The sequence below is a fragment of the Hoplias malabaricus genome, chromosome 14, assembly GCF_029633855.1.
Source record: "Hoplias malabaricus isolate fHopMal1 chromosome 14, fHopMal1.hap1, whole genome shotgun sequence".
Classification (NCBI taxonomy): Eukaryota; Metazoa; Chordata; class Actinopteri; order Characiformes; family Erythrinidae; genus Hoplias; species Hoplias malabaricus.
This window is the reverse complement of record NC_089813.1, coordinates 18,686,926-18,698,873: the sequence shown is the minus strand read 5'-3', so window position 1 is coordinate 18,698,873 and position 11,948 is coordinate 18,686,926. Positions and strand designations below refer to the sequence as shown.

General features: G+C 36.2%; 1 protein-coding gene across 2 annotated transcripts in view; it reads right to left on the bottom strand.

The window, feature by feature from the left end:
* Positions 1-3,506: 3,506 nt before the first annotated feature.
* The window catches only part of dock5 (dedicator of cytokinesis 5), a 208,447-nt gene continuing 200,005 nt past the window's right edge, over positions 3,507-11,948 (bottom strand). For both annotated transcript variants that reach the window (XM_066643473.1, XM_066643474.1), the window contains 2 exons: positions 7,947-8,059; positions 3,507-4,406 (listed from right to left, as the gene is read on the bottom strand). In XM_066643473.1, the coding sequence (XP_066499570.1) occupies positions 4,308-4,406; positions 7,947-8,059 (212 nt within the window). In that variant the 3' untranslated portion in view covers positions 3,507-4,307. The remainder of the gene's footprint in view (positions 4,407-7,946; positions 8,060-11,948) is intronic.

Sequence of the window (11,948 nt, the reverse complement as noted above, 5' to 3'; positions counted from 1 at the left end):
TTTAATACACTGTCATATTAGATTTTCACTCAAATATATATATATATATATATATATATATGTGTGTGTGTGTGTGTGTGTGTGTGTGTGTGTGTGAGTGAGTGACTCTTATGTTGCAGCACGGCAGCATTGTGGTATGTCGACGTCTTGAAAGTTGTGGTTTTGAGGAGCGTTGTATACCCCTAACAGGGAAGAACTTGTAGTTCAATTGTCCATGAACACAGAGACAGTGGACTGTGTGCGAATAAGGGATGCTATGTTTGTAGCATGTCACTTGTTTGGTCCGTTTACATGCTACTAGGTACGTGCGCTAGTTTAATATATAGCTAGTTTAAACATCCTTATGCTAGCTACACTTAGTCTACTGGCAGATGTTCAACAATGAAGTGGGGTATACGCCAGTGTCATAAAACGGATGGCAATGTCATCGACATTTGCGCAAAACGGAGGCACATGCCACTGTCACCAAAAAAAAAAAATCGATGCCACTGGCACATGCCACTGTCACCAAAAAAAAAAAAAATCGATGCCACTGGCACATGCCACTGTCACGAAAAAAAAAAAATAGATGCCACTGTCACCTGTACGTAAGGTGCCGATGTCACTGGCATGTGCCAGCGTCACGCGAACGTAAGATGCCGATGCCTTTCCATGTTATTACCGCTACTGGAGGAATACTCATGCGCGAGTAAATTTTTTTTTTTTGCATTCTTATAAAGGTATGTAGATGAAAACACATTCAGAAACACTGTTGTTATGGACGAAGACTTTTTTAAAATACGTTTAAAAAATTATACGGATAGGTGTGCGAGGTTAAATAAACAAACAATCAAACGTGGACACTTCCGGCCAGCCTATAACATAGTTAAAATACCAAAAATAAATAAAAAAGTGATATGATAATAACGTAAAATATATTTCATTATTTTAGAAGGAAAAACATAATAATGACAATAATAGTAGTAATAATAATAATAATACATGCATACATATGTGTGTTATACTTACCATTGATATCCATCATGTCTAGCTGTTTTCATCAGTTGCATCTTTCGATTACATCTGCAAATTTTTTGACGTTCCAAAAGGCCCCTTTTTTGCATCCAGAGTACAAATTTCCTTTTGTGATCCACTGTGTTTTCTGCACGCAGGAGACTGGTAAGTTCTTTCTTTACTCGTGTCATTTTTATCTTGCTGCTCACATTAGCCGAATCTGTTAACACACGCTTTATTTACTGTCTACAGGTAAATCATATATATATATATATATATATATATATATATATATATATATATATATATATATATATATATATAGCTGTTACGTATTAAGAAAAAATGTAATAACAAAACGTCAAAGCTTAAGATATATCTAGCCTTCAATGGCACATAATGTTATTCTAAGTTAGTTTACTGTGACTAGCTTGAAAGCGTAGTGTTTAATAACCTAGGCTGTTTAGCCGTTTTCAGTATTCAAAAATCAGTATTTTACTTTATTTATCTTTTATTGTTTCTACAGCCTCCAGAAGAAGAAAAGCCCATGGCTCTGTCACAGCATCTCAGTCTCAAAACATGAGTATGTTCTTCTTAATTACCTTTAAACAGTCATTTTTCTCCTTAATCTTTAACATGGACGTCATTAGACCTGTTTTTTTTTTTTTTTTTTTTTTAGCCCACCTCCCCAATCCTTTCATTTCCAACAACGGTTCTCTCTGACTCAATTTAACAATGCAATGAAACTGGGGCGCACTAGGACTTGTGGGAGCTGCTGCTATTACTGCATGTACTGTTTTGAACCGATATGGGATGCGTTTTGTTCCGTATTCTTTAAGTCACAGTGTTACGGTGATGGTTTGAGACAGAAACACGCAGAAATCTCTCAGGCGAAGTGAGGGGCAGATTCTGCACGGCTCTTAAATAGAGAACACGCTTTTCATTGGTCGTTACATTTATTTAGCCAATCAACATCCAGAATTCTCTGTTTATCATTCAGTGCTGCAACCAATGAAGTCACAGTCCCTCCTACAGTTTGTTTTGTTTTGCAGCCGCGCTGAGAGCAGGGCTGGACAGCTGAATGGACAGCCACATTCGTGGTACGACTAAGCCAGGGTTGAACTCAAAGTGAGCTCATTAACCGTGTAATCCTGCTTCGTGGTATACCCCCCAGTAGGTCAGTGCTGAAATATTGGGAACTACAGCACTACTTTTAAACTACATTGCATTCTCCTTCCACACATCACAGATGTAGTTTTGAATCAAAGTAATTTTTTATACGTAAAAATCACATTAGGTCATTTCATATAGATTAACAATAACAACAAATTATTATTAGAGTGTAAGACAAGCATGAGTCCTAAATAAGCAATTAATTCTATGACATTTTGACTGGATATGTGTAATGAGAATGAGAATGTCTTTCAGACTCTTTCTATTAATTCAGATCTTATTTGTAATTAATGAAAAATTTAAAATAATAGTTATTTTAAACTGTTAATACAGTATCTGGAAAATACATCAGATTCTGCTTTGCCATTTTTAAAGGCTACTGACAGGCCCTGACCATCCTAATGGCAGTTGGCTTAATACATGTCTGACAACAAAAATGTTTAATCTGAATTACTACAGTCTAAAAGGATTTATGTGCATACTGGTCCTCCGGTTTCTGCTTTCTTTATTTTGATTTTAGAAAGTTGGCAACCCTATACACACGGTGTATGCTGGGAGAAGGTGTAGTGAGTTTCCTGACACTGAGTGTCATTGTCATTTCATGGAGAAAAAAAGAAAAAAACATTAATTAAGGCAATTCCACCTCTGACAACTAAGAGATTTCATACTGCCCTCCAAGGTGCTTCAGAACTTCTACTCTTGCACCAACTACTGTGTAGACAGTCCTCAAAGCAATTCACTGCACGTTGTACAGTGTATAACTATGTGACAAATAAATTGTGATTTGATTTTATTTGACAAAGGCCAACATCTGTAATGTGTGTGCAGTGCCCTTGGCATGGTTCACTTCCAAATGTTTAAAGTTACCAGTGATCTGGATGCATATAATAAGCATTTAGCAAAACATGGGTGGCCATCACCCATCTTTTACATCTTTTCCTGAGATGTCCAAAGTACCACTTGCAAAACTATAACAATTGTATTCTTTTAAACAAATGATTATAAATTACAATTAAATGTAAGATGATGAATCAAAGTTGTAAACATGTCCCAAAGGATGAGTCACTTCCCAGTCTCTGGCTGGGTAGATGTAGTAACACTTTAATCTCTTGACTTCAGCTTATACTCCTAATATGCATCTCCAATTTCCAGCAGACCGAACAATGTTGCATTCAAAAGAAGTCTATAAATAATTTTACAACAGAATGTTTGATCAAACAGGTAAACGCACACACACAGACACACAAATCTATGATGTGATATATATATATATATATATATATATATATATATATATATATATATATATATATATATATATATATATATAAACAGCCACATGCAACAAGCTAATCAGCATGTTTAATTTTGTTTGATTCACATTACAGATTTCTTTAATGAAAAACAAACTTTCACTGGTTACTCAGACCAGTTTATAATTTGGTTGAAAAATCCCCTCAAATGAAAAATGATTTACACAGACCAGATTTCAAAAGGCTTTAGATTTGCCCAAAGTAAAACAATACATACAATTTTTTGATATTTTTTTCTTATTTATATTTCCTTAACCCATAAAGAAAAAAATGTATAGAATATAGAAGTAAATCTACCAGTCAATACACTCAGTCCATAACAATTTCATCAATGCATTTCAAAAAAAAAAAAATATTTGTAATGTTTTATTCAGAACTGAATAGTCTACAGGTTCACAAATTGTAATTTGAATTGGAATTGTATATTGAATAGCATTTGTGATTCATTATTTGACATGATTACATAAATTCCTAACTGTTGCAATTTTAGTTTTCAACATTTTATTTATTTTTTATGTCTCCTATACACATTATTGATTACTTTCAATGAGATTTACATCTTCTAGAAATTACTTTATTTTTTAAAGAACAATTAAAAAATCTCAGATGTTATTGAAATAATGCTTTTAATTAAGTCAACTATTGATATGTAAACATTATGAAATTAATTAAATCATTGACAAAGCACTTGCAAAATGTCACAAACTGGTGTTGTGTAAATGCTCATTCACAATTGTTTCAAAAGACAGACAAACAAACACACCACACACACTATAAGAAAAAGCTTTTCAAAAATTCTCATTTCTTTAAGGTAGTGTAAGAGGCCTTTTATTGTGGATTGGGTTCCAGGATAGGGAACATGGATTTGCGACTTTTGGGTGGGGGAGGCGGCGGCTTGCAATCCACTTTCAGAATCACAGGTGTAAACTACAGTTTAAAAAAAGAAACAAAAAGTCAGGGATCAATATAAATATTCTGTTATTGATTGTTAATATGAAATATATTTATTTATTTATTTAATACACAACTTGTTAAAATATGGACCCATGATAGAAAATATAATAATAAATATAATATAAATGACAGGGCAGTAATTTCACATTTTGATATTTATATTGTATATTGACAGTTATATTGTCACCAACTATCATAGTAATTCAATAAGGATAAGGAAAGGTGTGTGTGTGGATTGGAAAAGGTGACATCAGTAAGAAGAAGAAGAAGAGAAGGTGCATGGATGAGGGAGTAAAGGGGCTCCGCACTGAACAATACATGTTACAGCATTGTTCAAATCATGTGGCTTAAGTCCAGGCAGGGTTTTCTTCTGCAGGATGTTTGGAACATAGCAGCATAATCTGACAACAGATTCCAACAGCAAAGAAAGAGGGTAGGGATCTAAATGTAATTTTTCCTAGATTTAGCTAATGCATTTGCATCAATGGCACATAAAAACTTTTGTTTTAGTACAGGGGAATTTGTTACGTCATAGTAGCAATTAGAAATATATATATATATATATATATATATATATATATATATATATATATTTTAGCATTAGCATTTAATGAAGGCAATGGAGGTAGTAAGAGGTCCATGGGCAGTGAGCGGTTGCGTGACGTCCACAAAATCTTGGACAGTTGTAGACATGAATCTTGTAAGTAAATCTGAATCATGAATCATGAATCTGTTGTAAATCTTGAAGACACTAGTTGTAGATTATGTACAGGGGTTGGCATGCTGAAACATATTCTATAAGCTTGTAAGATTAGATTGTTGGGGGTAATGCACTGTAGAGGTGCTGTTGTGGTTGTTGGTGATGTAGCATTTAAAGATCACATGGAACTGGGGCCCTTGCATTAACTGTGTCAATGGGGCTAGCTACTGTCTTAGTTACCTGGTAGGCCAATGTGGATTACCAGTTTTGATGATTAAGGGTAAGGTAAGACTGTAAACCTGGCTTGAGCGGGGTGGGTCATAGGATGCCAGACTCCATTGTTGAGCATTCAGGTGTTGTGGGCTTAAATCAGTGAAACACAGGCGAGGCTGTGTCTACCTGATAACCCCTGTGAAGAGCTAGTGGATGGTTCGTGTACTCATGTAAGCCTTTTTTTCGCACCTCACTGGATGGAAAAAAATTTTTTTTTTTTTTTTGCAAATATTCACTCATTTTGAATTGGAGGCCTGCATCATGTTCCAAAAAAGTTGGCACATGTTTACCACAAAAAGTACCAAAATGTTCACAATTTTTTTTGAAAAAAACAAAAAACAAAAAGTGTATCCGTTTGAACATTAAATATCTTGATTGCACATTAAATAATTTAGTATATTGTGAAAAGGATTTGCAAATCATCATATTCTGTTTTTATTTGTTTTTTTACGCAATGTTTTGGAATTGGGGTTGTAGAAGTGATGCTAGAATTCTAGAAATCTGTTTTTTTATCTGATTTCCTAATCTGTTTTTAATCTGTGTTTTTAATCTGTTTTAATGTCCTGAATTTCCCTGTCCAGTGTGTTTCTTCTTTCTCATTGCTTCCCTTGTTTGTCATGTGCATAGTTTTTGTTCTCCTCTCATCAGTGTCCTCATGTGATTCTTGTTCTCAGGTGTTTTGTATTGCCCTCTATGTTATAAGCCCTGTCTTTAGTCTCAGTGTTCACCATTGACATTCCAGGTCCCTCTGTCTATGCATCTCCTTGACTCAGTATCTCTTTCTCTCAGTATCTCTGTGTTTAGTTTTGGATTTAGCTCTCTGTTTTAAGGTTTAGGTCTCCTTATTGTCTTTCTCTTGGGGTCCGTGTCTAAGGGTTTGTTAGGTTTCATGTTCGTTTGATTAGTTGTTTGTTTGTAGTAAGATTATTCTTTGTTTTCCTTGTGTCCTTTTCATTTAATAAATACCTTCCCTGCATTTATCTCTAGGTTTCCTGTGAAAATAAAATAGGCAGAAAAAATAATTTGGAACTTAGTCTCAGGAAAATACATTAAACTTTTTGTATTCAGTTTGACCCTCAGGGCTTGCATAAAAACCAGAAATATAAGATGAACAAAACTGAGTATCAGACAACGTGTCTGAATAAACAAAAAACATATTTAAGAATCAGAAGCTTCATTCATTCATTGTCTGTAACAGCTTATCCAGTTCAGGGTTGCGGTGGGTCCGGAGCCTACCCAGAATCACTGGACCTGGAGGGGGCACCAGTCCTTCACAGTGTAACACACATTCACACTCACACTTACATTGAGTCACCAATCCACCTACCAACATGTGTTTTTGGACTGTGGGAGGAAACCCATGCGTACACGGGGAGAACACACCAAACACTCCTCACCCAGAGGGACATTAAATACAGTAGCACAAGTATATGAAAGGGGGCACCAGAATTTAACTTTAATTGCAATAACACAAATCATACAAAAGGGGCACCTGAAATTCAGTTCAGTGGCACAAGCATAAGTCAGACAAAAGGGCTCCTGGTGTCAGCAGGGCTCAGTCTGTTCTGACATTTTATATAGTGCCTCCCCTGGAGTGTGATCAATGGCTTGAGCTTCAACCAAATAATTTCTCTTCAAATACTGAACACTGTGACACACCACTGGCAGTCTTACAGAGCAGGGACCTAATGATTCGACTCCTCTTTTGGGATTTTAATTGTGGGCAGTTTCCCACTATTCACGTTGTTTTGCAAATTCTAGGTTTTGTGGTATCAAGGGTTAAATCAACATTGCAATTTCTGCATTTATAAACATATTTTGCCCCCTCCAGGGTGTATTCACGCCTTGTGCCCTATGATTCCAGGTAGGCTCTGGACCCACCGCGACCCTGAATTGGATAAGCGGTTACAGATAATGAATGAATGAATAAACATATTTTTAACAAACCATATATCAGAGGTACATACTCATACATCATCACTGAAAATTTGTGTGATTAAACTTAAGCCTTTTTAATGGGTGTCATAAGATTACATGCATGCAATTGAACAGTGAAAGCAGGGCAGCTGATATAACCCCAGTACTTTTTCAAACATAGGCACACAGAGTCTGCCTAATAATTTCACAAATGATAAGCGTTTTCACACTTATCATAAAATCAAAAACAACAGTGAATATGACAAACATCGCTCACATTCAAGGCTTAACTTAGAAACAGGTCATTATTAGGAATTAATTAGAAGGGAAGGAGGAGCCAGCTGTGAGGCCAGTGTTGCTAACACAGGCCACTCTTATCACTCCAGCACTAAAAGGGATTCCTCAACTTAGTGGTGTGCAATTTTCATGCATAGAAATCATAACTTTCTGATCAAGATCATGTTCAGAGCCTTGCGGTTGGGCACTATTGAAAAAAAGGTTTCTTTACCTGTAAAATTCCAGCTAGGACAAGGAGGCCATCATGCTGGGTGACTTTATATGTAATATTGCAGCTTATTTTTTTCACCTCCAGAAATAAATATAAAGAAAGAGGAGCATCATACCTCAGATGAATTGGCAGTATGGAAATTCTCTAGCAGGTGCTTTTTGGGGGGCATGGGTGGAGGTGTGTTTGGGTCCTCAGGATTGCTGACACACTCAGTCAGGAGAGATGAACCTAAAACATTTATATTATAGCTATTAAAATATATTTTATTGATCATTAATATATGTCCAGTACACATATGCACTACAGATTTACATAGATTTGGACTTTTTCTTACACAAAAGAGTGTTCATAAGCAGAAACAATTTAATGCAATGGATTATTTAAGACACTGGTTCCCAAAGTGTGTATGTGTGTGGAGTTTGTAAGTTACAGATGTGCACGTGTCTATGTGTAAAACGTATACATTGTTTGGTTGGGGGAGTGTGAGTGAAAGTGGGGGCCGCAAAAATATTCATTAATTCATTATCTGTAAGCACTTATCCAGTTCAGTGTCGCGGTGGGTCCAGAGTCTACCTGGAATCATTGGGCGCAAGGTGGGAATACACACTGAAGGGGGCACCAGTCCTTCACAGGGCAACACACACACACTTTTGAGTCACCAATCCACCTACCAACATGTGTTTTTGGACTGTGGGAGGGAACCGGAGCACCCGGAGGAAGCCCACGTGCACACGGGGAGAACACACCAATTCCTCACAGACAGTCACCTGGAGCGGGAATCGAACCCACAACCTCCAGGTCCCTGGAGCTGTGTGACTGTGACACTACCTGCTGCGCCACCGTGCTGCCCGCAAAAATATTGTCATGGGAATGGGGGGGCATGGCAGAAATAGTTTGGGAATCATTGATTTAGGGTAAGCACTGAAATATTAGACCCAAACAATTGATCAGTGTATATGATAAATAAGAAAAACGCTCAGTTCAGAAGACATAGTTAAAGAAAAGGTAATGATCAACATTTGAAAAAGCAAAGCAGAATGAAAAATTTTAAATGAATTAAATTCTGTCTTCCTAAAATGACACACATTGCAGGGCATTCTTGTGCATATATCTTAAAGTAATTCTTATAATTTACCTCGTCAGGTTCCAAAAGGATACCCTGTATGAACCTCAAAACTTCCTTTACAACACTTCATGATACATATACAGCCACACTAATCAAAATGTACAGTGTAAAGACCAGAGATAAGATGAGAATTCTTTTTGAAATTTACAACTTGATGGCTAGATATAATTTAGTATATTTAGACCTGGAATATCTTTATGAAAAAAATTGTTAATAAACCATTGTTTGCATTAAATTATATAGAAAATAAATACATGACTCTAAAAAGGTTACATTAAGATTGTAAACATATTTATCATATATAGTCCATAACAGGTATATTTATTTCCTTTCCTAGAGGGCTGGTGTCCAGCACAGTTTGATGATTTTCATGTATATATAGAGCAAACTCTTCAAGCCCTAGATGGTATGTCACCTGTTGGAAAGTGTTAAGGTTTTGGCCATTTTACTCAGATTTATGACTGTGACTTCCCTCTTCAAGAATTCAGTCTCTATTTTAGAGAACCGGCATTTTGCTGGGTTGATAGCTTCACAAATTTGGAACCTGGCTTAAATGCAGCACTTTCAAAAATAATTCAGGTAGATTGTCAGTTTTTGTTGATTGCTAAAGCATGGAATTGAAGGTAAATTCAGCAATAGTTAGGCATCGGTTCTGTTAATTTTTTTTAATCCATTTGTGGATATCAGTGTTAACTTTAAAGGTTTTTTAACTTATTGAAATATGTTCAGATGTGGATTAAATTCTGCAAAATCCACCAGTTTGGAATTAGAAAATTCAGCAATTTGAATTTGCAATTTAAAAATTAAGTAGATTGTCTGGTTTGGTTTACAGTGATGCAGCAAAATAAATCTGATTTGTATTCAGAAATAATTTATTATTTGTTAATTTTCTTTTCAAGCTGTTGGATGTTGGAGAAAACAAGTGTTCAGATGTGGACTAAACTTAAAGTATATATATATATATATATATATATATATATATATATATATAATATATGGCATTTATGTTTTACTAATCTAAATTAAACACACAGTCACACTAATAATTATTTTTTTTTTTTTTTGCATTTGCATTTGCTAAGGCTGTGAGATTAAGAAAACCAAGCTTGTTCCTTCAAAACCAATGTCTCTTATTTCTTTATATTTCACACTGGTTGTACAGCAAACACGATTACGTTGTGACAACGTTGAAATGTAATTCCTCAGAAGGTTGTGACAACATTGTGACAACCTCCCAGAAACTTGTCAGACAACGTTGTCACAAAGTTGAAATGAAATTTCTCAAAAGGTTGTCTGAAAAAGACAACGTTGTACTCTGTACTCAGTGAGAAACAAGGGTAAACATCAGAAATAAACTCAGTACATCAGAATAAAACAAACCATAACTAAAGGTTTTTACTCTTTGGTGAAGGTAAATGGCCACTTGGTGAGGGACAGTAGACTAGTTTCTCATAGAAAGGAAACTTTCTAAAAGAAAAACACTGTAAGATGTTGACATTAGGTCTAGAAAACTTTGTATTTTGCTGTAAAAGTAATAATTTTCCTTATGGAGGGCTTGGGGCCTAAAGAGACACTTGGAGAGGCCAGCTGTCCACTGTCTGCTCCAGCTTGAATAACTTCAAATCAGTATGAGGTATCAACTCCAAATTATATATATATATATATATTTCAGGACCTCTAAATGGTTTTCTGTAAAAATAAATCATGATAATGCCTCTAGTTTATTCACTGTCTGAACAGATAGCCTCTAGCTTTGGGTATGTAATTTCAGATGAAAAATGGAAAAAAGGCCTCGATTGCTAAGTAGAAGGGCTAAGCAGGGGATGGGGGATGTGCCAGAGCATGGACACAAGTGACGTGAGCCAATTCTGTATTATACAGGGTCGGCCATTTATATGGATAAACCTTAATAAAATGGGAATGGTTGGTTATATTAACTTCCTGTTTGTGGCACATTCCTATATAGGAGGGGGGAACTTTTCAAGATGGGTGGTGACCATGGTGGCCATTTTGAAGTCTGCCATTTTGGATCCAACTTTGTTTTTTTCAATGGGAAGAGGGTCATGTGACACATCAGACTTATTGGGAATTTCACAAGAAAAACAATGGTGTGCTTGGTTTTAAAGTACCATGATACTTTCATGAGGTATTTACAGGTTTATGACCACTTATAAAATATGTTCAAAGTGCTGCCCATTGTGTTAGATGGTCAATGCGACTCTCTTTTCTCACTCTTCACACACTGATGGCAACACCACAGGAGAAATGCTAGCACAGGCTTCCAGTATCCGTAGTTTCAGGTGCTGCACCATGCCTGTAGAGGCTGAAACGGGGAGGTAAACTCAGAAGTCTTTGGGGAGGAGTTCAGGGTGGCTTATGAATGTGTATGAAGCCGGACCCCCAAAAATGTACAGGAATGCTGGTCATTAAGTGCTACAGAATGGACAGGTTCAGGTACTCTGGTCAGGGGTTTGATTGGTGTCCTGGATTGTGTGTAGGTAAATGAAAGGGGTTAGTGGGCTACATTTAATAAACTGGTGCATGACTGAGTGTCATGTGAGATGGTAGAGAAATAGCATTAGGTTGAGTAAGTTTACTGTCCTTTATTGATTATGATGACAGAAATTCTAGTGTGGTTGGTAATTTGAGTATTCAAATGCCGCAGCGGTAAAGGGGAAATGATTGTGAAATGAGATAGAGTCAGAGTTGGTCTTAAGATGGCCAAGATCATCGTGTCGGTAGAAATCAAATTGATCATCTACTAATAGTATTTTAAAGTATTACCAGCTAAATGTCATTAAGCTACAGTGTAACAATAATATTGACATTAATCTGGGGCCAGCGTGATAGTGCATCAGACCGAATGCATTGGGCAGAGTGTTGCTAAGTCCAGTGTAATTGATGGTGGTTGGGTAATGGTGAGGGGTCTGAGGTTGGCAACATTAAGAGGAAAGTGGTTTGGTAGCAGCCTTGAAGTCATGTACTACAAGA